This window comes from Rhipicephalus sanguineus, chromosome 9 (assembly GCF_013339695.2).
Source record: "Rhipicephalus sanguineus isolate Rsan-2018 chromosome 9, BIME_Rsan_1.4, whole genome shotgun sequence".
Lineage (NCBI taxonomy): Eukaryota > Metazoa > Arthropoda > Arachnida > Ixodida > Ixodidae > Rhipicephalus > Rhipicephalus sanguineus.
In genome coordinates, this window is record NC_051184.2 from 60,799,995 (window position 1) to 60,827,006 (window position 27,012).

Below are 27,012 nucleotides of genomic sequence, written 5' to 3' on the forward strand. Positions count from 1 at the left end.
TTGACCGGGAGGGCCGAAGGCAAAGTCCACTCCCAACAGGAAACGAGGGCTCCATGCGAACGCTTAGCTCTTACTATACGTGCCGAACGCGGTCATGAAGGCCGAATTTGAAATTCCCGCGGACGCAGCCGTTTCCTATCAGCCTTGTCAAGCAACCGTGGGAGTGATCACATGTGCGCACCTGCGCGCGACTTATGCGCCGTGGGCGGCGTGTGCAAGCGTGGGCCAGTCAGTACGCAACCTAACCCTTGCATGTGCGAGCTGGTATTCTTTGTTTTCCCCGCGATCTGCGCACGACGCATCTTGAGTTCAGTTTTGCTGAGTAGTGAGTGGTGTGTGCAACGAACGCTTCCGAATATCGACCACGATGTCCCGCCCAAAGCAGTGCAAATCTCTGACGTTGGAGAGAAAAGTCGAGCTAATCAAGGAAGTAGAAAAGGCAGGTCGAAGCAAGTCGTGCATCGCCAAGGAATTCGGCATCCCTTTGTCAACCCTCTCGACAGTGCTCAAGAACAAACAAAAGGTTTTGGAAGGCTTCGAGCAAAGCTTCTCAAGCAAACGGAAGCGCGTTCGAGCGTCCAAATTCCCGGACGTCGAATCAGCACTTCTGTTGTGGCTCCAAAACGTTCGAGCAGCCAATCTTCCCGTGACAACCCAAATGATGATGGAAAAAGCAGACGCTTTGGCACTGCAGATGGGTCACGCGGACTTCAGCTGCAGCAATGGCTGGTTCGAGCGGTTTAAGAAGCGAAATAACGTGTCATCGAAGCCTATCCACGGCGAAAGCGGCATTGTCGACGAACAGGCTGCAGACGCATGGCGCAACCTACGCCTCGCCGAGCTGCAAGAGGAGTACGCGGACAAGGACATTTTTAACCTCGACGAAGCCGCTCTCTTTTACAAAATGCTGCCTAACCGCACATACACACCAAAAGGCGAAGCGTGCTCGGGCGCTAAGCAACGCAAAGACAGGATAACCATTCTTTTTGGTGCCAACGCTACCGGCGATGAAAAGCTGCCCCTCCTCATTATTAGCAAGTCGCTTAATCCCAGGTGTTTCCGAAATGCACGGCTCCCGAGGGATGTGACATACCGCGCCAATAAAACGGCCTGGATGACGGCGGCGCTTTTCGAAGAGCATGTCCGTGCGCTTGACCGGAAGATGGCAAAGGACGGTCGGAAAGTGTTGTTTGTTGTGGATAACTGCCCCGGTCACGGAAAAATCGACAACTTGGCGGCTGTTAGGCTGGAGTTCCTGCCGGCGAACATGACGTCCGTTCTCCAGCCAATGGATCAGGGAGTCATTGAGATTGCCCGCAAGTATTATAGGAAGAGCCTGCTGCACCGAATTCTGCTGTCATACGACAATGGGAAAAAGTATGAAATCGATCTGCTGGGTGCAATCAATCTGATGGCCGAAGCCTGGCGCCAACTACGCCCGCTGGCGATTGCTAACTGCTTCGCACATGCAGGGTTTTCTCGCGCCCCCGAATCGATCGAAGAAGACATTGGCGCCGAATTCAGCGGCTGTGATGAGCTGTGCAATGAAGTGCGCAAGGCAACTGGCTGCGTGAACGATACTGAAGACGGCGAGATGGCCTTTGAGAAGTATGCGCTCTACGAGGCGGACGTCCCCGTTACCGGAATGCTGTCGGACGCCGATATCGTTGAGATGGCCGTGAACGACGCAGAAGACCATGCAGACGAGGAAGAGCCCCGAGAAGTGCCTACGACGACAGAAACACGTAACGTGCTGCGCTTGCTCCGCAACAAGGTCGAATGCAGCGGTGGCGACCAACGGCTCATGCGATGTGTTGAGCAACTGGAGAACGCCTTTCTGGGACCGAACGCGAACGCGAAACAGGCGAGCATCACGCAGTTTTTTGGTCCTCGGTAATAAATTTTTTTTTTCGCTCTGAATTCTTGTGCTTTACTACGGTTGCCGTCTCGTGCAGTGGAGCTTTTCCTGGCAGCACTGGCTTTTCTTTTACAGTGACCTGGGCAAACATTTTCGGCATTTTGCTTAACTCGAAATACCGCTTATCTCGAAATTTTCCCTGGATTTTACGGCTTCGAGTTAACGAGGGATTACTGTATTCCAACCAGCACTATCCCCTCTGAGCTACACAACTGTTATGAATTTGTCTACTCGTACTAACCACCTACATTGCCACCACAGACGTGCCAGTTAGCAGCTACATGCTCTACAAAGTTAGGCAGCAAAACAACTACAAATGCCCAAGTGCAGCAAATGTACGGCATTGAGAGCATCACTTTTTCAAGTGAACCATTTTCTAGAAGCGCAATGCTGCTTGCTCATATTAACAATCATCGCTGATGGTTTTCGCATGATTTGTTTTTTTCTCTGCCTTATGTCAAAAGTGAAGGAATATGAGGATTAGATGGCCTAGTTCATGGATGACACAATAACAATGAATTGACAATGACAAGGCTAGCAGCATAACAAAAAGAATGGACATTACAAATCAACTTTGGAGCTTATAACTGCTGTTGCAGTAAAACAAGACAGGAGATGCTGTCTTAAAAACATGTAAAGTGATAGACAAATGAAATGCGAACGACAAATTACAAGGTAGATAGTTTTCATGAGTGATAATTCGACAAAATTGCTGACAATGGTTTAGACCTCCAATTAAGCATGCAAGCCAAAATCGTGCTGACATTAAGCATACTGTAAATTCCTTTCAGGAAAGTGTCCCTAAGCTCTCACCTTGAAGTGGTTCTCTGGTTTTGGGTCAGTGTATTTCGGTGTTGGCAGGAAAGTGTGCAGGTCCTGGCGCAAGTACTCCATCAGTGCCTGTAGATAGGGAAGCAGCTGGGCCTGAACTGTGCAATACAGTTGCGTCGTTGGCTCCTTCTGAGGCTTCTGGATGAACTGCACAGTGCACAGTGCGGGAGGGAATGCTGTAAAACTTTGTGAATTTAAGCTATAAGGGAAGTTGGACTGGAAATTTGTTCAAATAAAAAGCAGTGCCAACAAAGAGAGCTACATCTGAACAAGAATGGCTCGAACATGACAAAGAATTTGGACTTCGTTGCATTATAACAATGTATTATATATATATATATATATAATTGTTGGGGTTTTATGTCCCAAAACCACGATACGATTATGAGAGACACCGTAGCAGAGGGCTCCGGAAATTTTGACTACCTGTGGTTCTTTAACGTGCACCTAAATATAAGTACATGGGCCTCCAGCATTTTCACCTCCACCGAAAATGCGGACGCCACGAACGGGATTCGATCCCGCGGCCTGCCGGTCGGCGCACATCATAACAATGTGCTGGCACTGAAGTTTGAGTGCAAAATTCAACAAGGAAAACTTTGCTCTTCATTTTCTCCGCTAATGTTCAATTAATCTTTTCTTGGGAAAATGAATTTTAATTTAGTCTTGACAGAGAAATCCGTCATTCACCCGCCTGCGGCCGATATAGGTTTCTCAAAAAGAAAATTACAGCGGGTGGAGAAAAACCCCTCGCGGACTGTGGACGAAAACCGCGGACTCGCGACCCTACAGTGTGGTTGCTCGACCATCTGAGGCAATCTTGGGGCTGGCAGACTGCAGGGTGAAGGTGAAATAATCAACAACTTGAAGCACAGTGACATTCACTATGGTAAGTCCGTATCAAGGAAGTCCACAAGATAGAGGATGGTTTGTGAACAATAAAAACCGTCCTCCAGCAAGCTGTGAGCTTTCGTCTTTCAGCAATCTGCTTTTCTTTCGTAGTTGCATGCTGTAGCCAATGAATGACATTTCTTCTCCTTCACAAACCTTTCTTCACCTTGCAGGCTTACACATAACTGATTTGCAAAGCCAAGTCTTGCATAAGCACCTCACCAGACTAATTCAACTCAGTGTTGCTGTGAGTTAAACAGTAAGCAGGGAAAAATAGCCTTACAGGAAATATAGGCTGCAATCCAAGTACCAGCCACAAAGTATGGCTGTTTTTGCACAAGGAAATAACGAGGGAAGGGGTCCAGGGGAGCGCGAAATACTTCTAGACAAATGGAATACTTCTAGACTACATAGACTGCAATGCCTAAAGCTTTGCTCTTCGTTTGTAGAAGATATGACAAGGATCTTTCGTTGTCTAATTTTCTTCCTCAGCTTGGTCTCACTATTCTTGCAACACGTCACCGTATTGAATGCCTAAGATTCCTTTACACATTACTCTATTCTTGTCTCGCTTCTCTAGAGAACTATTTGACTGTCTCCAAACATTCATCAACAAGGAGTCACCACGCCCCAAATATCTCAACCATTCTCACCTGCTTTTTCCCATCAACAATGGAACCCTGGAATTTGTTACCAGGCAACAGATGTTAACTACCATTGAAAGAATTCATGCAAGCTTGCTTATAAATATCTGCATGTTTGTTCATCCCACTCGTGCAATTGCCTCATTGAGGCTGCAGTATATATGAATGAGATTTAAAAAATAAAATAAAAACCAAAATGCAACACCAGCCTGTCCCCGTGTATTTGCAAAACGTGCAGACGAGAAAGGAATTGATATTTTTACTGGGGATACAAGAGCACTTGCAACCCTCACATACCTGGACATCGTCAAGGGTGAGATTGCATGCGGGGTTTCGTGCCAAGGTGGTCGTGAGGACTTCCAAGACCGCATCGTCCAGACGATTCTGCATGACCGAAACTAGCTCCTCCTTGATGGCAAAGCCTACACAGAATATAAGCTCGGGTAAGCGATCCATTCCCACTGGCAGTTAAAACTTGCGACAACACTCGACTGTCTCTTGTCCACTGACTTTCACTTTTTCCGCATGGCATGGCTCTCAGACCTCCTGGCATTCAGCTTTCCCTCCATTGCACACGTGTAAAATAGGGGCTACAGCACAGCTGTGTAACAACAACTTGGTTAAATAATTGGTTTAACACAGTGTATGCAGCTAGCAGGGGTGCAAAAGCCGAAACAAGATTTGGAGCAATTTTTGGAGCAGCAAAATGTTGCTTTTGGAGCACAAAAATCCAAACTTAAAGCCTGCTATTTCTATAAAAGCAGTGTCTTGAGCCACCCTACGGTGCGAACAATGACTAAGTCCACATTAGCATTTGCAGAGCCTGTCAAATAATTCGACAGGCACTGCAAATGCTAATGTGGACCTGCAAACCTGGCAACCTCGAAACTCGAGATTCGTAAAGAAGGAGCAAGTGGGGGTGGAGAAAAAAGAAAACTGGCGTACGCTTTTGTCTATTTGTTTCCCAAGGCCACAGAAACACCATACAGAGCAGCTCCAAATGATTGCCAATAATTTTTTAGACGTCAGCAATCAAACTAGTACTTGTAATTACACGGCACGTGCACGAATAAGTAATTAAGGAACAAAATGTGCTGTGTCCCTGACAGCTAGTACTAATAGCCCCTTCTAAATCTCAGTACGCTTTTCTGCAGGACACCAGTGTGCTGCGGCAAAAGTGGCTTAAAAAGCGTTCTGGACGCAATAAAGCAAGCATCAAGAAATTTGAGAACCACTGTTCTTTTTTACTGCAATAGCAATTATATGGACACTCTCGACGAGTTTTTCCAAAAGATAACAGTCCAAAAAGTCCAAATAGATAACATCGCCCCACGCATGGTATGTTCAACCGCGGGTAAAAGTGCACGAGTGCGGGTGACGAACGCAGCTGAAGCAGAGATCAAACAAGCCAGCCCATCTCCGTCGCACGGAGGGCGCATGTGATAACACCACTCTGCTCGGGAGGCCTGCAATCGAAGCAGAGAGGAAACGACCCGCCCGTCTTGAACGAGCATGAAAAGACACGAGGGGGGGGGGGGAGTTGCTCGAGCAGCAACTTTAAACTTTGATTCTAAGGGTGCGGTTGCGATCACTGGTGCGCGCGCTATCTCGGCAGCCATCAGTGGGCGGCTCATATACCCTTCCACGTGCTGTGCTCTCAATGCGAAGACTGTGCTGAAAGAGCATCGTTCCTTGGAGCGGCCGTATTCTCTTAGACCAACGTTTTGTAGAGTTACGCGAGATCGGATACAAAAGAGTTTGCTGCCAGCCTCAGTTCGTATAACATTACAATTAGTTGCTACAACATTCATTGCTTCATCCTTGCGGTGAAACTGTGACTTTTTTCTTTTCTTTCGCTGGGGGTTTAGGGTTAGGGTCCGCACATCTGTATTGAATGATGATGCCCACACTGCAAATGACCAACGCGGACTCCATTTCTTGCTAAAATTTGTCCAATTGAGAAAATTTTGGAGCTGGTCGGGCATTTTGGCACAGCGTGGCGCAAAAATAAGGAATATTATCAAATTGGCGCAATTGGTGCAGCTGTTGCACCTCTGGGCTAGAGCAGCTCTCTGACTTTTGCACTCCAGCGTGCACTGAACACAGAGCCAAATGATCTGAGACAGAGTGGTATTTGTTTTCTTTATACTCATGACAATGCACAGTGAGATGTAATTAAAACAAATTACTGCATATAATGATGTAAATATAACATTTGTACGGCAATGACACATGTACCAGCCAGTTTTGCTGTGTCTATGACAAAACAAAATAAAAAATCAGGAGCAATAAGGTATACTAAAGCAAAGCAAATGTTTGTTTGCTTGAAGCTGTTTGCTCATTCCAGTTGCCAGTAGGAAAAGTGTCAAACAGTAAAGCCTTGAGCAAGAGCAACTTTAAACAGCAGTTTCCCATAGGTAATTTTAGGTTTCCCATTGGTAATAGGCATGGTTTGGAGTGGAGTGGGTACAAAGAACACTCGCACGGCAAACGTGCACGTACGCTACAGCAAGCGGCCCCACACCGCAGTGACGGCGTGAGCCGAGTAAGCGACGCGCTGCACGCAACTGGCCAGGGATGATCGGCTCCACGCGGTCGTACCGCGTTTCAATGAAACTGTGTCAGTTTTCGCTTAGTGGCAGATCGCGATGCAGACGCGTACACATGTATTGCGGAGAGCCGATACTGTCCACTCTGTCGCCATGTCAGCCGCTGTGTATCGCGGACCCTGCAACCGTTTCGAAATGCTCCTTGGCATCTCCACCACGCGCTATCGGACAGTCGTGCAAGAGAGCCAGAATCTTTCAGCACTTTAGCAAAAAGAAAGAAAAGTTGTTGTGGTGGGTACTTGAGGCAATATCTGCTCTGTGTTGGCGGCGATGGCGTACGTCAGGAGATGCAAATTTGTACTTGCCGGTTAATGCACACTACCGTTTAGTACGTAGTTATGCAGCGTTCCCGTCAGGTAGGTATTAATGACATTCAGGTTCTTAGGGTACAATTTATCAATTTAAATCAATTTATTGTTTCACTTTAGAGTTCCTTTAAAATCATGAGGCCGCGCGCTTCCCAGTTGCAAATCGTGCTGTGCCTGACTGTACATCCTTGGGCAACACACAAGAATGTACAGGCAAGGGTGGATCTTTGGCCTTGTTGGTGCTACATATGTATAACGTTAAGCACAGTACTGAATTGACCAGGACGGGACAGGGAGTGACACACACACAAGCGCTAACTTTCAACAATTGTTGAAAGCGCTTGTGTGGGTCACTCCCTGTCCCGTCCCCGTCAATTCAGTACTGCGCTTAACATTATACAAAGAATGTACAGGGAACACTTAAATCGCAACACAAGAGGCTACAGTGGCTAAAAACACACACCATCGTAGTAGCATTTAAAGAGAGCAAATTTTGGGGGGAATGTGAGATTCGAATTCATACATCGCGCGTCACCACTGCTGAGAACAAATTCAGTATTCGCTTTAATATGTCGCACCGCTGATGCAAGACAGACCTCTGACAGCTATCGCTGTAAAAAGCTGCTCAATGCAATAGCAGCGCCAATCAACCAAACACTGCACACTCACCTGGTTGCACAATTCCATGTACGTTCATGACGACGCACTGCTGTGGCTTGTTGCGGCTGCCCGAGGCATGCGACGTCACGCTGACCGTATCATGAGACTGGTCCCGGTCAGAGTGGCCAGAGCTCAACCGGGGTCTGAAGTCCTGTTTGTTGGTAATTCGATGGAAATACCAGGCAGACATTATTTACAAAAGCAATCAAAGACAGACCAGGTGGACAACAAGCAGAACCTCATATGAAATGTGCACATGCTTCGTGCTTGATTCGAAAAAAGTTGGGCTAGTGGCTGTTCATTCCACATGAGGCGTATATTGCAAGCATTGTGTCCTGTGCATTTCTTAATGTCATCCAATGCCTTTCTAGTGGTAGTTAGATATGCCTCAAGTCTACATTACAAAAGTAATTTAGAAGCATAAAAACATTAACTCTTCAAGGTCCAGTAATTCTACCTGTAATCACGTTATTTCAATTAAATTCCAATATTTTATGAGCCAGAACTATATGATATGATCGTGAACATGCCACGGTGGTGTACTCCGGATTAATTACGACCACCTGGGATTCTCTAACATGTACAGGATCATCCACTGTTAAAGAGAACCTGCAAGCAGATGGCCAATGCTTCACGATGTATCCCTCAGAGCAAGAGCCAAGCACTCGTGTGTTCCCTCTTAGAATGGTCGACCCTGTACATAGATCACAGTACATACATTTCTGCATTTCACCCCTATCAATACATGGCTGCCATGTCTGGGATCAAACCTGCTGCTTTGAGTTCAGATACACAACACCACAGCCGCTAAGCCATCCCAGAAGGTTGTAATCACTTGGTGAAACAGTTTACAAAAATGCACCAGCAAAAATTTCTAGAACGGTATAAGCTACTTGCAACATGACCTGCACAATGTCCTTTAATTCAGCAGTGTCACGGAAAAAAGCATAGAGAGTGAATAGGCATGCAGCAGTATGGCAGGCAATCTGTAACTAATAAATCGAAGATTCATTCTTACAAATTCCTCTTCTTGATCACAAGCAGCTTTCTTCTGAACCAAGCTGACCAGAGAGGAACTCCTTGAACCTGCAGGATTTAGAACACGATAATATATTTTTTTTTAATGAGGAGGTGGACAGGATCAGATCAGTTTTGGTAACAAACACAGTACAGTACAGTAGAATCTCGTTGATACAATCCCATTTCATACGATTTCCCGGTGCCAGCGTTCACGATATGCTTATCAAGCGAAACTGCACAACGTTATAGTGAATTTGGATTGCACGTTTTCCCGGATAGCGCGTTTCATCCCACGTTTATTGATCGAAAACGTATTAGTGCGGTGCTACTGTAATGCAATGTGACAATAGGAACTGCAAAATTTCTTTCCAGGCAGTGTGCTGTAACTTACCTAGTTGATATTTCACCCACTTTAATGCCGAACCATGAGAGTGAAATAACTAGAAGAATAAGGATGGGTTGGGGCTCATTCGGCAAGCATTATCAAATCATGAATGGTAATCTACCACTATCCCTCAAGAGGAAGGTATATAACAGCTGCATCTTACCGGTACTTACCTACGGAACAGAAACCTGGAGACTTACAAAGAGGGTTCAACTTAAATTGAGGACGACGCAGCGAGCGATGGAAAGGAAAATGATAGGTGTAACCTTAAGAGACAGGAAGAGAGCAGAGTGGGTCAGGGAACAAACGGGGGTTAATGACATCATAGTTGAAATCAAGAAGAAGAAATGGATATGGGCCGGGCACGTAGCACGTCGGCAGGATAACCGGTGGTCATTAAGGGTAACTGACTGGATTCCAAGAGATGGCAAACGCGTGAGGGGGAGACAGAAAATTAGGTGGGTAGATGAGATTAAGAAGTTTGCAGGTATTACGTGGCAGCAGAAAGCACAGGACCGGGTTGATTGGCGGAACATGGGAGAGGCCTTTGCCCTGCAGTGGGCGTAGACAGGATGATGATGATGATGATGATGAATTCCTTCCCATTTATGTCATAATTACTATAATACAGTTAAAACGTACAAATGATGTCCCCTACAACTTCCTCACCTTCATTATGTGTTGGTTTCATTAGGCTATGTCTAAAAAAGAAACAAGCCCTTGATCAATCTCTGTCTCCCGGCGGCTGCAGCATTTTGTAATGCAACAAGGACGCTTCATGGTTATACTGCCAGAACCAAGCTTTAAATGTGGTGCAAAATTTTCTTCTGATTGGCTTTTAACTATTGTTCTAATGGTGAAAACAGTTTGGCTGGTTAGGGCTGTGTTTCTACTGTACGTAGGTCAGTTCTCCGTCTGACTATGTTACACATTTTGTCAGGTGAGTTGCACAAATCGAGCACACTACAGGGGCACACTACACAAAAGACGTAGACTTACCCGAAAATGACACGTCATCTTCGGCACGGCCATGTCGTCCATGACAGGGCATTTCGTGAAGCCTGTAAAAAGACACAAAGAAACACGAACTTAAATTCATAGCTTGCTCATCCCATGCGTACAGAAAAAAGTAAGAAAGATGAAACGCCATAAAAGCCTTGGGCATCACAAAGACTTACCAGTGAGCAATTAGGACTGTTTAATAACAAATGCAAACGGAAATTGTTTACAAAGAGGGAATGAAGGAGCAACAACTTCAATACAAAATTCGTTTCGTTGAATAGCGAATTACCCTTTTCATCATAGCGACTACATCCTGCTTTCACTCACATAATACCAAGCCTTGTGTAAGTCCCACACACATTGTACTTGGTGATTAAGTTTTGCAGCACTCAATTAGATGGCACTCGCTCATGTTTTACTAGTGATGGTATCATCTCGATTATCATCTCTGTGGAATTGCAATGCTGCCATGCCAACTTTGGGGCTGCAACCGAACACAGGATGAACTCCACAGCACTTTGTCCAGCCTTTTGCGAAATACAATATCACCAACTTGCCCAAAGAATTAATTCTCCGCTAAGCATATAATGAGGCATCGGGCAGTGATACACTGACCAGTGATGTCCAAGTGAGAATCGAAATGAGACAAAAATGGCAGTAATGGGCACGTGCATACTTGTGCCTCAAAAACATAAGACACTACATCAACCTAGGCAATGCAGAAGTGTTCGACAAGGTTAATTAAATTATGTACATTCTGTGACAACTTGAGAGATGGTACACAGCAATATAAATAGGAGGCTGCCTTAGATTCATGCCTGTGCTGTTGCTATGAAAAGAGGAATACTTAAAGGCACTGTGAAAAAGTTTATGTGACGAAATTGCGACAGCAAGTACCGTAAAAACTGGAATATAAGTCGAACTTTTTTAAAAAAAAGAGCCCTAAAAAGTTGACCCCCGTCTTATATACCGGTCATTGGCAGAAAAACTTCGCAAGACTGGCCACTAGGGGCAACCGAAGTCAACTGCCTCCATCGCCATCGCAATCATCGGCATCGTTTTGTTTACCACCAGCCTTGTGCCATGGGCGATTTCATTTTGCGTTTTTGTCGTTGTCTTGTGAATCTATTTGGGCTCCGAGGGGCTTTCTTTTTTGTTCTCGACCGGTGGCCGATGACAGTTCACCGTAGCATTCAAGAAAACAGTGATCGAGTTTGCGTAGGAATGAAGAAATCTGGTCTGAAGTGTGTGAAAGGTGTGTTGGGATGCTAGCGCACGTGAATGAGAGCAGGAGCCGTGAGTCACAAACAATAACTGAAAGTTTATCTTTGCACGGGTGTTCTTGCTCTTCCAGTCTCACGGGATACTGTTTCTTTCTTGCTTCTTAGGATGCTGGCAGCCCTGGTTACAGCGGCACCGCACGTATGGCTATGATCAGGGGGCAGATCGAGTGCACCACAGAAGCATTCGCTGCTGGCGGATGCTGAAGGATCACATCACGACACGCAGCGATCAGAAGAAAACTGTTTTGGTGCCAGACCGCAGCGTATCTAGATGTGGAAACGTAGGGTGCACTGCTTAAACGGGAGCCGCACTCGCGTCATGATTGCTACCGGTGACCTCAAAGTGCATCCAAATTAATGCTGTCAAGAAGGTTGTGACGTTTTACGAAGATGATGCTTGAGCCCATCGTTAGCGGGATTTCGCAGTCGCCGCTGATCTCTACAGAGTCCAAACCGATAACATAGCTTACGCATCGTCTGTTTCACGTGCGAGTAAAAGTACTGCGGAAGCTACAGAGCCAAAGTGCCTGCATGCGCGCGCGCCAAGAAGTAGTACCTATATTTTCTAATTCGAAAAGTTACCTAGCTCGAATAAATAAAGATTTCTTCATTATACAAATAGAACGAGTACGGGAAGCCGTTTGTGAAAAAAAGTTATTGTAAACTTCAATTTTGTTTCTGTCTTTTTTATTTCTTGGACACCAACACGTTTTCCTCACGCCTGCTGTCTCAGTAAACATGGCGTCCGCGACGCCGACTGAACCGTGTGTGACCACAAACTCGCCGTCTCGTTCTCAGAAGAAGCTGTACACTAAATGTGACAGAAAGTGGCTATCAAAACAGACCAAGCAAGTTATCTGCAACGTCTACGCTGGAGTGAGGCGCCGTCAGCCCGACTTGTCTGCAAATGCAATGTGCCGGACTGTCGCTGAGTTCACCGCAGTGAGCGAGCGAACAGTTAAGCGTATCAAGGCTGAAGCTCTGCGGGCCCCACGTGCCTCCCCGAAGCGCACGCAATTGAATTCCTCGGGCCAAACTGAGAAGCGCATCACCGGCAAGACGCGGAGGCAGCGCTATGACACGTTTGCGTTGGCAGCACTGCGGCGCAAAGTGCACTGCTACTTCATGCGCAATGAAACTGAGTTGAACCTTTCTACCATCGTTAAAAAAAGAAGAAGAATCCTTTCTATTATGTGGCCAGACAACTTTGCTCACGTGGCCAGACAAAGCACTGGACGCACGGGGAAAAACTGGATTTCCGGGAGATTTTCTTATGACCCGTACAACCGGGAGAAACGTGGAAAATCCGGGAGTCTCCCGGGTAATCCGGGAGACTTGGCAGGTATGTATTTGGCTATTCCATGTAATCTTTTTTCGATTTTCAGTAGTTAGAAGTGGGGGGTTCGACCTATATTTCAGTTTTTACGGTGTGCTTCTGATGTTGATACGAAAACATACTTTGAAGCTTCGTGCAACGAACAAGTGGCCAACAGTTTTTTTTTTCCATGCTGTCAAGATTTCATCGTAAATGATGGCGTCTAGAATGTCATGCTTCTATACGCGTCAATGAGAGCTGCAGAAACCAAACTATTCCTTACCGCAGGTAGAAGACGGAGCCCGAGTTCTCCTGGTAGACAAACATGTTCTTGCGGTTGTTCACCGAAAAGCCAGTCAGGACAGCTCTCAGGGCCTGCAAACCTGGCAGATACAGAAAGAAAATTTACTAAATACGGTAGTCCCTCTGGTAAACGGAAATCTCTTAAACAGAATTGCTGCTTAAATGGAACAACTGTCTCTGATATGATTGGTTTCGTACTTGAATTCCGCATCCCTGTTCATCTCTTGGTAAACGAAACTCCTGTTAAATGAAACATATTTTCCTGGTCCCTTCAGGTTCTGTTTAACGAGAGTCTACTCTACAATGTTCACAGAAGAACAAACAAACAATTGCGCTATCATGTGAAACACCTTTGGCTGTAACGTATATGATGTGAAGTTTCATTAAAGTAGTTAATTAAATGCTGCAAAACTAAATGAGATGCATATCAGATTTATTACAATCATAGGTCGGCAAACTCACTCATGAGTCGACTCATTCAGACTCACTCAGGCTCAGATCGAGCCGTGAGTCTGAGACTGAGTGAGTCCGGATGAACAACATGTTGTTCAGTTTGAGTCCGAGTGAGTCCAGTTGAGAAAAATTTTGCTGAGTCTGAGTTCGAGTGAGTCCGGTGGAGGAAAATATTGGTGAGTCTGAGTTCGAGTGAGCCCTTAGCGCAAAATATATTTATTAAGTGAGTCTGAGTGAGCTCCACCTTTTATTGCCGACCTATGGTCCTATCTACTCGCTTATCAGCATTACTTTCAGCCTTATATCGGCTTACGTTTATACTCAAATCTATTCACACATACCTCAACGCACCAGCGTTCATGCTGATGGTCTAATGGTTTGCGCATCAAGTCATTATGTTGAGAGACCAAGGTTCAACCCTACCATCAGACACTTAATTCTTTTGCTTATTTTATTTTCTTCTTCTTCAGGGGGTCAACATAAATTTGGAGACCCCACTGTCACATACCTGGTAATGATATCAATGAAAGAAGGAAATTTCGAGGGCTCATTTCTTTGTTTGACACAACCTTGATGAAAACCAGCCGATAATGAAGCCAAGGAATGAAGCCTTCCTTGGCTCCATTATCGGCTGGTTTCCATCAAGGTCATAATTATACTGTGGTTTTGGCACGTAAAACCACAGGATTTTTTTGCTTTGCCCAGTGAAACCACAGCCTTAGGTTGCAAGTGCACGGAAGCGGCTTGCCAGAGTGTAAGTTGCACGCGTTCAAGTGCACGTCGCACGCATTCATCACGAAACCAATGTAGTGCAGTAAAAAAAATGGCGTGTAAAAGAACTGCGCCACGTGGGCACCAGTGCCAAGAAAAACAATGCACCAACATGCTAACCCAAGTTCACTGAATATCAACGGAGCAGAAAGGTCGTATACAACAAGTCCAGATAGGCCCTGCCCAAACAACTGAAACGCGGAAGCCGATCGGTCGCCTTCGCAACTAAATAAATAATCCTACTCCAAAGTCTGGAGAACGATGACGTCGGTCTAAAGTGCATAATCATTGGTGCAGGCTTGTACGTATCTGCCTTTGAGGAGGAAATGTCGCAAACTTATAAAGTTGCATCCGACTACAGCGCAATAATCTGGCCCCCATGGCGGTCTCCAGCTATTAATGATACGCCTGCAACAAAATGCAACGCACCTCGAGAGATGCCACTGCGTCCGGTTCCCGTTCCCGTGTTGAGCCGCGGGTGGAGACTGAAGTGAGTGGACCACACTATGCTGCAGTCAAAGGCACCTGGCTTGAACTTGAGAGTTGCCTCCAGGTAGTCACCGTGGCCCTCTCCTGAACCGTCGTTGTCTTTGGGAAAAAAGAAAAGAGCAAGCAAGATCAGGTGGACCCTGTTGCTGAATTTAAAGTTTATCTGAGAAATTAAAGTTTATCTGAGAGCGTAAAACTTGACTACACGAAAATAATAAGCAGAAGAGAGACCCAAGAGCCATACTGATAGATGGAAACAAGTTATGAAACGAGCAGAAAAATATAAATTCAGGTTAGACAAAGAAAAAGAACGAGCTAAGAGCAGCAAAAGGATAAATAAATGAATAGGCATGGGTGAATATTCGAGCATTTCGAATATTCTAATGAATATTACAGTATTCGAAGTCGATTCGACACGATATTATATTATTCAAAATTTCGAAGTATTTGAAATGAACAAATAGATGTACACTTGACCGCATGTAACCCCCCTGTAAAGGCGGTCTCACCGCAGTGTGGGGGTGCTATACCGTGAAACCCCATATTCAGAAAAAATTCACGCTGCCGTGTGGTCACACTGCAAGGTAAAATATACATCTTACCATCACCTCAATTAACTGTTTTAGAAGTTTAAAAGAGTGTTATACGGGCTGACATGCGTTAAGTGTAGTAAATTTAGAGTGTAAGGTATTTCACCGCTTATAACTGGCATCCTACTGTCATTCAAAGCTTGCTACTATTCAAAGCTGCTTCCACTTCACTTTGAACCAAAAAAGTGACAGTCACGCATGCCTAGTTTCAATTCTTAAATGATTTCAAATTATTCAATCGACTAAATCACCCTTTGCTTCGAATTCGCTTCAAACCTTAAACTTACTATTTGCCCAGCCCTATAAATGAACAACAGAGGAAAAATATTGACTAAATATTTTGTTCCCTTTTATATTCCTCACTATAGTCTTGATTCCATAAATAACATTTTGAGACTTTTGTTTTCTAATACTGGCTCAAGTAAATGGCTGTATTCATGTGATGCAGCGTCAATCTTTAAAACAAAAATTTTTATAATCACTACACTGTCCACTACGGTGACAAAAAAAAAGAAAAAAGAAAAGAAAAATATTAGAGCTGTGCGAATAGCAAAATTTTGGGTGCGAAGCGAATTCGAATAATAAAGATTGAGTGCGAATCGAATCGAATAATTTCGAATAATTTTCGAATATTTCTCAAACATTTTTCGAATAATTCGAAGTGAAATTACAGAAAGAGTAGCAGAGAATCCCTAAGTATGTTCTTATGAGATAGCAACATGAAAGTGTTTCTTTTCGCTAGGTTGATGAAGCGCTGGTGGGGTCATATTTCATATTTGTCTTTCTTATCAAGAATGAGGCAATGTAGAGGCTGAATTATATTTATGTACATGATTTGGTGCAACCAAAGTGTTGCCGACAACACTTTACACGTGATAGGCAGAGATGCCATTTCCTCAGCCTCTCCTTCTCTTTCAACTTCTGTGGAAGGCCAACTGATGTGGCAGACAAGGGTGTGCCCCCTTCAAGTCCGGAGTTCCGAATTTGCCTCGTAGACGTCAATATATGAGAACATCTGAAATTTTGGATGCTAAAAAGCTTCGGCGTCCGATTTTTTGGACTTCCTGCCCAAATTTCAGGTCCAAAACAGCATTAATTGAGCCCCCAACTCTGCCACATCTTTCATCTCCATATTGGAACCAGCGTTTTCTTGAGTTAATACATTTGGTCGATTCCACGAAATATCGAAAAAGGGTGTATATTTGATGTTTCCGATTTTCCTGATAATTTTGTATGTTGTTGTCACGTATCTCGGGAGCGCTTGCAATGTCGGAATGGAGTTGGGAGAGAGAGAGAAGAGAGACTCGGGAGAGACCGTGGTGGCACTGCAAACAAAACTTTATCGCACACACCACGGCAAACAGAACTGTAACATGCACTCAAAATTTACAATAAAAATCAACAAGTGCAAACATGCTGAGTTAGTGCGCAATCACTAACACTACAAAACATTTGAGCTATGTCTAGCTCCTTCAACTCGAGCGCCTAGCCACTATGGCATCTCAGTCACTCGCGATACCAATGGAGCGTTCTTACGGTTCGCGGTGTCCGCTGACTCGGTTGATGGTCCAAAGTCGACGTTCGGCCCCGTCGTCGCAGCTCCTGTCGACGTCTCCGGGCCGTCGCCGTCGATCAGACGCCTCGCTGATCGTCCTCCTCGCCGATGCTTCCTTCCTTTCGGAGAACACCGGTCTCTCCCAGTTAGGCATAACTGCCGGCCTCTCTTCAGTGCCACTGGCTCGAACTGTCGACGTGGCTCCGTGATTGTCGGTGGGTCGCCGTCGTCTTGCCGAGCTGTGGTAGTGCCGCAGGTGCCATGAGAACTGCGTGATGAGGCTGCCGCAAGCCCGGGACGCCTCGCTCGGTAGACCCCGAGGTCGACGGCCACCCTCCCGGGGCATGCACAACGCTGCCTCCAGAACTCAGCCCTGCTGTTCCCGTCGCGGACGCGACGCTGGCCTGCACCACCTTGCTCCTCGACGACTCCACCGAACAATGCCTGCTTGTTCCTCTGGGGTTTCGCACCTCAGTTCGGGTCGCGTGGCACGCGCCTTATGCCGGCCAATGGCTTGCGTCGACGTGGCGGGGGTGCACACCATCGGGTACTTTTCCATTCCCCGCACACCATCGACGCCTTGCGCTGTCCGGCACGCGCCCCGTGCCCCTTTACTCATGACATTGGGCCCCCTTTTAAGAGTTTTTTCGTAAAAAACTGCTCTTGTCCTCCTCTTTAGGGTTCCGGCCCTCTGCTCTTCCGTTGGTCTTGTAACTTATGACTTGTTCCCACCTGTCTTGCGTTCACATTTGCTTTCACTGACACAGCACCAAACACTGCACTCGACCGTTCACAATGTCCACGAGTTCATCGTTCGTAGAAATCTAGACCGCAGTCTCTACACTCGCCGAAATAACTACGCACCATTGTCTTAAAAAACTTCAAAAACTACGCACCATACGCAACACTCACCCTTCTAAAATATTCACAAATTCAATTGCTCCCCAGCTTTACTCCCAAATAGCCGTACAATAATATTCTCAAAACCTATTCACTGCACAGAATTTATATTTCACAGAGCCCTTCTTAACACCATAGCAGCCACCAGATTACTTCCCCACGCTTAAACCTGTGCTTTTTCACATTTCGTGTCTTCTTCAGTTTTTTCCGCCGTCTGTTCGCCGCCCATTGTCTCGCACGCTCGCTACAGCTGACGCCTCTGTTTCCGCCCACCAGACGCCTCTTCCGAACAGCTTTTCTTTGCTGCGTCCTACATTTATGCCCGACACTGGTTTCTTGCACCACTCTCTCTGCGTGCAGATCACCAAAACCCCCTTTTCGCGTCTTCACACCGTTTTTTCTCTTTCGCCTCCCGCGTCTACTGCTCACAGCTTGGGGAACACTTCTTGCGTCCTGATCATTGCAACCATTTTCCACTACTCTTGGAGCTGTCAGCGTCCCCTTCACTTTTACGCTTTTACAACCTTGCATTTGAGACGCTCCACTCATCCCACTCCTCTCGGGTGTTTTGTATCGTGATTGCGACACACTTTTACTTTGAATATGCATGCTCATCAACGAAGAGCTATACTCTGCTTCCCTGCTGTCTGGAGGCGTCGCGTTCTGCACCTCCATGCCCTCTTCAACAACAATGGCATGCAATTCGCTACCTGTTGCTTTACTATCCCTATATGCAACATCTGAGCTCTTTATCTTCTGTTCATTCCTTAAAATACTGATCTCTCTTGCACAACTAGCGGGCTCACTGCCTCTTTCCTCAGTGGAGACAAAACTCTCAAAATCAGGCACACTGACTTCTCCCATTGAAACCTCTATGGGCCTTCTCTCATCCTGTCCAGTGCACACTGTGCCTTGTCTGGCTTGAGCCAATCGCAGTTGAAGCTCAAGTTTCTGCTTCTCTCGAGCATATGCTTCTAACACTGCGGCGTGTTTTGCCTCGCGTTCGGCGCGTTCCGCCTCGAACTCTCGTTGACGGCGTTCCCTCTCTTCTTCAATAAACTTTAGAGCTTGCTCCTTATTGAGCTTTCTCTCCCGAATGACTCTTGATACCTTCCCCCAATCCATCCTTGCAACCCCCAACGATACGTGACTGGGCCCAAACGCTGGAAAAATCCTGGCAGGCTCGCCACTTATTATGTCACGTATCTCGGGAGCGCTTGCAATGTCGGAATGGAGTTGGGAGAGAAAGAGAGAAAGTCGGGACTCGGGAGAGACCGTGGTGGCACTGCAAACAAAACTTTATCGCACACACCACGGCAAACAGAACTGTAACATGCACTCAAAATTTACAATAAAAATCAACAAGTGCAAACATGCTGAGTTAGTGCGCAATCACTAACACTACAAAACATTTGAGCTATGTCTAGCTCCTTCAACTCGAGCGCCTAGCCACTATGGCATCTCAGTCACTCGCGATACCAATGGAGCGTTCTTACGGTTCGCGGTGTCCGCTGACTCGGTTGATGGTCCAAAGTCGACGTTCGGCCCCGTCGTCGCAGCTCCTGTCGACGTCTCCGGGCCGTCGCCGTCGATCAGACGCCTCGCTGATCGTCCTCCTCGCCGATGCTTCCTTCCTTTCGGAGAACACCGGTCTCTCCCAGTTAGGCATAACTGCCGGCCTCTCTTCAGTGCCACTGGCTCGAACTGTCGACGTGGCTCCGTGATTGTCGGTGGGTCGCCGTCGTCTTGCCGAGCTGTGGTAGTGCCGCAGGTGCCATGAGAACTGCGTGATGAGGCTGCCGCAAGCCCGGGACGCCTCGCTCGGTAGACCCCGAGGTCGACGGCCACCCTCCCGGGGCATGCACAACGCTGCCTCCAGAACTCAGCCCTGCTGTTCCCATCGCGGACGCGACGCTGGCCTGCACCACCTTGCTCCTCGACGACTCCACCGAACAATGCCTGCTTGTTCCTCTGGGGTTTCGCACCTCAGTTCGGGTCGCGTGGCACGCGCCTTATGCCGGCCAATGGCTTGCGTCGACGTGGCGGGGGTGCACACCATCGGGTACTTTTCCATTCCCCGCACACCATCGACGCCTTGCGCTGTCCGGCACGCGCCCCGTGCCCCTTTACTCATGACAGTTGTGCACATATGATTGCACAGCACGAAATCGCAGTTTGTTTTCAAATAAAAATTTTTTTCAACACAGCAAAATTCGACAAGTGTCGCCGGTTGACGACGACCATTTTACGAAAAATGCGTTTTCGTAACTTCGGAACCATTCTGGCAGCTACTCAAGCTATATATTACAAATATCTTTCTTTTTGGCGGAAGTAGAAGTAAAGAGGAAATAGCTCTTATCATTTCATGGAATTCTGAGTAAATTATGTATTTTTAAAAATTCACGAAAAACGCTGCATTTTTGAAAATCAGTCAAATTTGGGACGCTATGGCTACTTCTGTGAACATCTTAGCTTGTTCATATTTGCAGTATGAATAGGCCTTTATGTGAATAATGAACCTCTGCATTTGTATTTCTCTAATAATTTTCAAAGTAGTAAATTTTCATGCTCGAAACACCAAAAAGAGAAAAGTGCTCCTCCATTCAAAAATCTATAATAAAAAAAACCCAATCTCAATTTTGTTCAAAGTCCCCCAAAATGTTCTCAAAGGACTGCAGAATGATATTATGAAAAAACATGTTGCATCATTTTTATTAGAACAAAAGCAGAAAATGTCAAACATTGTGTTTCCAGAGCGTGGTGGCCACTGCGTAAAGGACATCTCTAGTAACAAGAAAATACAGTAACACGTCTTTTTTCTTCTCTGAGCTTCGCTAAACAGCAGTAATGATCTATTGTTGGAAAGTGGGAACTGTTTTGTAAAGAAAAAAAAGATCGTTCCAATTAAATGCATTTGCGACACCACTTACATTCCTCGTCGACGGGCAGCACGGACATTTTCATTCCTCTGAATAATTTTTTTTTTAGTAAATGCGCTTATATAAAAGTAACGAAGCTAAACGCGAAATATGTGTAGCTGAGTCGATCATGCATTGTAAGAATGTGAGAAATCGCAAATGGCGGCAGTGGTGAACGGCGAGTACCGCAGTGCAACCTAAGCACAGCAGCCACACATTGTTTGCCAGGCTTTGTCGCTATGCACGAGAAAAAGCAGGGGTGTCGATTGCGTTGGTTACACGATACATTTTTCACCGCTCGTCGCTCTCCCGCCCGGTCTCTGGATCCGCACCGTGCGGATCGTGTGCGATCGAGTGGCCCGCGCTACAAGCACTCGTGTAAACGGAGTAGCATGCGTTAGGCGGACAGGTGCAAAGGGCGGCGCGATGGACGCTCGCCTGAGCAGACGACAGCAACGAGTACGGCTGTGCCAGTCAGCCAAACACCACCTGAGATAGAAGTTAAGCATCCAAATTGTGCTTCACTTTGATGCGATCACTATCCTACGCTCTGAAGGTGGCTATGGGTAGGGGTTATAGCCATGGCCGAGATTTTGTACGGACTGCCTCATGGTGCACAAAAAGAAAATTCCGCTGCAGCAGAATTTTCGTTACGTAGAAGATATCGGATCGAGACTCTTTTGCGGAGGGTCATGAAGCAGGATGCGCGCTCAATTCAAGAGGGAAACCAGATCTGCCAGCACTCCTTCAAGAGAAAGAAGGATGTGCAAAACAAAGCAGATGCAATGCAAACAAAACGTGTTTTGTCCGTGGCCAGAACAGCTGCCACCAATCTTCACGTAATCGATTCTTTTTAAACTCTGCATTGATCACATAAGGTTTGACAACGTACACATTTGGGCCAACAAAAACCACACCTCTTGGCGACCGCTCTCCAGAAATTCATTTCCATTCATGAAGAGACCTTGGCTTTTATACCAATCTCTCAATTCTGGCACAGCACATCATCATAAGAGACGCATGGAGGGAATGTGTTCTTTAGCACTCAAGATATGAGTTATACTCAACTGAAATAGATGAAAGAAAAGGAGGCTACAACTGAAAGTGCATACTGTGGACTGAGGGATGTCTAACACTGGCGTGAAGTCGCAAACCACGCGAATGCATTTAATTGGAACGGTCTTTTTCTTTACGAAACAGTTCCCAATTTCCGACCATAGATCATTACTGTTGTTTAGCGAAGCTCAGAAAAGAAAAAAGACGTGTTACTGTATTTTCTTGTTACTAGAGATGTCCTTTGCGCAGTAGCCACCACGCTCTGGAAACACAATGTTTGACATTTTCTGCTTTTGTTCTAATAAAAATGATGCAACATGTTTTTTCATAATATCATTCTGCAGTCCTTTGAGAACATTTTGGGGGACTTTGAACAAAATTGAGATTGGGTTTTTTTTATTATAGATTTTTGAATGGAGGAGCACTTTTCTCTTTTTGGTGTTTCGAGCATGAAAATTTACTACTTTGAAAATTATTAGAGAAATACAAATGCAGAGGTTCATTATTCACATAAAGGCCTATTCATACTGCAAATATGAACAAGCTAAGATGTTCACAGAAGTAGCCATAGCGTCCCAAATTTGACTGATTTTCAAAAACGCAGCATTTTTCGTGAATTTTTAAAAATACATAATTTACTCAGAATTCCATGAAATGATAAGAGCTATTTCCTCTTTACTTCTACTTCCGCCAAAATGAAAGATATTTGTAATATATAGCTTCAGTGGCTGCCAGCATGATTGCGAATTTACGAAAACGCACTCTTCGTAAAATGGTCGTCGTCAACCAGCTACACTTGTCGAATTTTCCTGTGTTGAAAAAATTTTTTATTTGAAAACGAACTGCGATTTCGTGCTGTGCAGTCATATGTGCACAACATACAAAATTATCAGGAAAATCGGAAACATCAAATATACACCCTTTTTCGATCTTTCGTGGAATCGACCATTTGCGACCGTAGCGCTGCTTGAAAGGCAGCTTCGCCGCAATACGGGGGTGTGATGAGGTGAAGCATACTGAAAATCTAGGGACCACTTTCAAACGGACGTTGACTGTCTCTTGCCTAAGTTCGACCGTAACGGAGCTTGAAAGGCAGCTTTGCCGCAATACAGGGGTGTGATGAGGTGAAGCATATTGAAAATCTAGGGACCACTTCCAATCGGACTTTGTCTCTTGGCTAAGTTCGACCGTAACGGAGCTTGAAAGGCAGCTTTGCCGCAATACGAGAGTGTAATGAGGTGAAGCATATTGAAAATCTGAAGGGGTCACTTTCAACTGGACGTTGACTGCATTTGTCTTTGGGAAGTTCGAATAGTTCGAATAGTAAAATTTCAGTGCGAATCGAATCGAATAGCAAACACTATTCGAAAAATATTCGAAATTTCGAATATTCGCACACCCCTAAAAAATATACATTCCAGCCTCTAATACTCTACAAAAAACGTAAAATTAAACTGTGGGAGGTGGCATGAAGATGGTGGTGGTGGTGGTGATGTTGCAGCAGGCGGGGTTAGCCTGGCCTGCATGGCCGGCAATTGTTCCGCCTGAGCATCTCCTGAATTGTAGGGGTATGTCACCAAGTGCCGAACATACCCCTACAATTCAGGAGATGCTCAGGCGGAATTCAGGGCCGGCATGAAGACTTTATCACATTGCAAGGGTGTTTCATAACTTGTAATTTACTGTGCTACATGCATGCGGCTATGCACAGTAAGCATAAGTTTTAAACAATGAGCTTCACAACGCCATTAAATTGGAGAATTTATGAGGGTCAGAGAGTTGCAGTCACCATGTGCAAAAGGGCTACCGGAGTTAGCCATTAACAAACGAGCAACCACTTACTCAAATACAAATGAAGGTTACATTCCTCTTCAAGCACTAATGCCACACGTACCATATTTTCTCGCGTATAACCCGCCCCTGCATATAATTCGCACCTCCAACTTTAACTCTACAAAAAGTAGAAAAAAATATGCATATAACCCGCAACCCCACTTTTTTAAGCACATTTTTTCGTTTTTTTGGCGCGGGTTATATGCGAGATAATACGGTATCTGAAAAAGTTGCCTATTTAATTAATTACTTGCAGCCACGTTCATCCAAGGTATGGTAGGTACGTACCATACACTGATGCTATGCTGCTGTTTGGCTCAATCTCAGAGTCTCGGTTCCAGATATCCTCAGACGCTTCGGGCACGAGCAGCCGGTTGCACATGCGTGTGTTGTTGAGATGCTGAAGCAGCAGGATCTGCGAGAAACAAACGTGTGGTCGCACATTCTCGTGGTGGCTTATGCGAACGCAAAAGCGTTGGCCAGCCCTGCACTGAAATGCCGTTCCTAATAAAGCTTCTTGACAATTCAAAGTCAACAAATAGCACGTGCTTGTGTGCCTCGTATGATGGTTCAGATGATATTGAGTGAGACACACAAATACACTCAAACCTCATCATAACAAAGTCGCATCTGACATGAAAATACGTTTGTTATATCCAAAAATTTGTTATAAACGTATATTTTTAACATTGTATTATGACAAGACTATTTTTCATTTACTTCGTTATAACCGATCATTCGTTATATCCGTGTTCGTTACATCGAGGTTTGAGTGTACACCTAACCAACAAGGACACACCAGTCAACATATCACAGTTTTATTCCTTATACCATTTGTTCACACAACCGTGAGAAAAAATACTTAGCCATTTTGAGCATGCATTGCAGTTCACATAAGAAAAGCTGCACATGTATGTACGACAGCAAACAACTGAAAATATGCATCACAACCTCTAAACATCAAGTTCGCATGCTTGAACTCACCAAGCCAGAACTGTCGACTGAACAGCCGGAGAGTATGAGGAACAGGAATGACCTGATGCTTCCACTATCACCGCGTGATCAGCTCCAATGCATCATATCATATCAATTTTTCTGCTCTGATCACAGGTCACTAAGGCCAATCTGTTTCTACGGGCACAGTACAATTTTAGAACATACAGCCATTTCTAAAAACTCGACAGAAAAGGCAAAACGTTATTTTGACTGTTCCTGATGTTCCTGATGCACTGTTCCTGATGCCAATGCAAGACTGAAGAGTGATTCAAATGTTCACAACTGCACTGTTCCAGCAACATGGCGTGTTGATACCCAATTTAACGTGAACTGTGTGTTCTCTCACCTGGTTGACAATCTTGCAGGTGTCCTGAATCAGTGCCACAATGCTCTCAAAGACGACCAAGCCCTGCCTGAGTTCTGTACTCTCACCCGACTGCTCCCTGTAAAGGAAGGAGAACAAAGTCACATTAACACTGTAAATTGATATTAAGGCAAACGCCTTTAATTAGGGGTGTGCGAATATTCGAAATTTCGAATATTTTTCGAATAGTGTTTGCTATTCGATTCGATCCGCACTGGAATTTTACTATTCGAACTATTCAAACTTCCCAAAAACAAATACAGTCAACGTCCGATTGAAAGTGACCCCTTCAGATTTTCAATATGCTTCACCTCATTACACTCTCGTATTGCGGCAAAGCTGCCTTTCAAGCTCTGTTACGGTCGAACTTTGCCAAGAGACAGTCAATGTCCGATCGGAAGTGGTCCCTAGATTTTCAATATGCTTCACCTCATCGCACCCCGCTATTGCGGCAAAGCTGCCTTTCAAGCTCTGCTACGGTCGCAAATGTATTAACTCAAGAAAACGCTGGTTCCAACATGGAGATGAAAGATGTGGCAGAGGTGGCGGCTCAATTAATGCTGTTTTGGATCTGAAATTTGGACAGGAAGTCCGAAAAATCGGAAGCCGAAACTTTTTAGCATCCAAAATTTCAGATGCTCTTATATATTGACGTCTACGAGGCAGATTTGGAGCTCCGGACTTGAAGGGAGCACACCCTTGTCCGCCACATCAGTTGGGTTTCCACAGAAGTTGAAAGAGGCTGAGGAAATGGCATCTTTGCCTATCACATGTGAAGTGTTGTCGGCAACACTTTGGTTGCACCAAATCACATACATAAATACAATTCGGCCTCTACATTGCCTCATTCTTGATAAGACAACTATGAAACACCACCCCACCAGTGCTTCGTCAACCTAGCGAAAAGAAACACTTTCATGTTGCTATCTTAAAAGAATATGCTTAGTAATCCTCTCTAACTTTTTTTTCTGCAAGTTCGCTTCAAAGTATTCAAAAAGTATTAGAAAAATATTCGAGAAATATTCGAAAAATATTCAATTCGATTCGCACTCACACTTCAATATTCGAATTCGCTTCGCACCCAAAATTTTGCTATTCGCACAGCTCTACCTTTAATGTCTCACACTCGTGGCATCCGTCCGTCCGTGCCCTGGAACGGTGCCAGCTGTGGCCTCTCCCCCTCACACTCTCTCAGCAATCACGTGATGGCACAGCGGCGCATAGCAACAGTTGCGCCGCCACAGCTGTGGCCTCTCCCCCTTACTCTCTCTCAGCAATCACGTGATGGCGCGCGTGCCAACACTCCTTCGTCAGACGTCCCGTTGCAGCAAACGAGTTAGTCGGGTGGCTCCCAAGCGGCCCAGTGATGATTCCACGGCAAGCGGTTCGGAGAAGCGCCCCAAGAACGTGGATTCCCCCGATACCATGGCATAGTCAGGCAAACAGCCACAGGCTTTCGCCAAACACACTTTAGAATTTACGAAGCGTCCTTCAATTTTTTCTGGTTAATTTACACATTCACAACCACAACTCACCTCACGAATTTTTCCTACGTCAATTATGGATGGGCATGCTGAATCTCTGCTACTGTTAACACTGTTAGACACAACCAAATGAAAATTAGGCCACGGTAAGCATAGAAAACGTTACAGGAGTACTGACACGATTTTTAGGCACCCCAAAAGGGACATTTTTCGTTTCCATGGTGTGCGTTATCAGTGCTCTCCACACACCGGAGCCAGGCAACATGTATAAATATTTTACTTTGATTTTAAAGTTTTCATCGCCCAGAATCTGCAAGGCAGCCCCACAGCAACGGATATTATCACGATGAGTCAACACTGTTCACTGGGTTTGCGAAGTCAGCATCCTGCATGCAGTCTAAATCACAGAAATCGCTGTCAGAGTCTCTGGACGA

General features: G+C 45.5%; 1 protein-coding gene across 1 annotated transcript in view; it reads right to left on the minus strand.

Moving 5' to 3' along the window:
- Positions 1-27,012, minus strand: part of LOC119405229 (KICSTOR complex protein SZT2-like) — a 229,536-nt gene that overhangs the window by 74,019 nt on the left and 128,505 nt on the right. Inside the window, 9 exon segments of the mRNA XM_049419447.1 lie at positions 2,732-2,896; positions 4,582-4,706; positions 7,871-8,012; positions 8,880-8,947; positions 10,266-10,327; positions 13,150-13,249; positions 14,823-14,981; positions 24,023-24,149; positions 25,077-25,173. Of these exon segments, the coding sequence (XP_049275404.1) occupies positions 2,732-2,896; positions 4,582-4,706; positions 7,871-8,012; positions 8,880-8,947; positions 10,266-10,327; positions 13,150-13,249; positions 14,823-14,981; positions 24,023-24,149; positions 25,077-25,173 (1,045 nt within the window).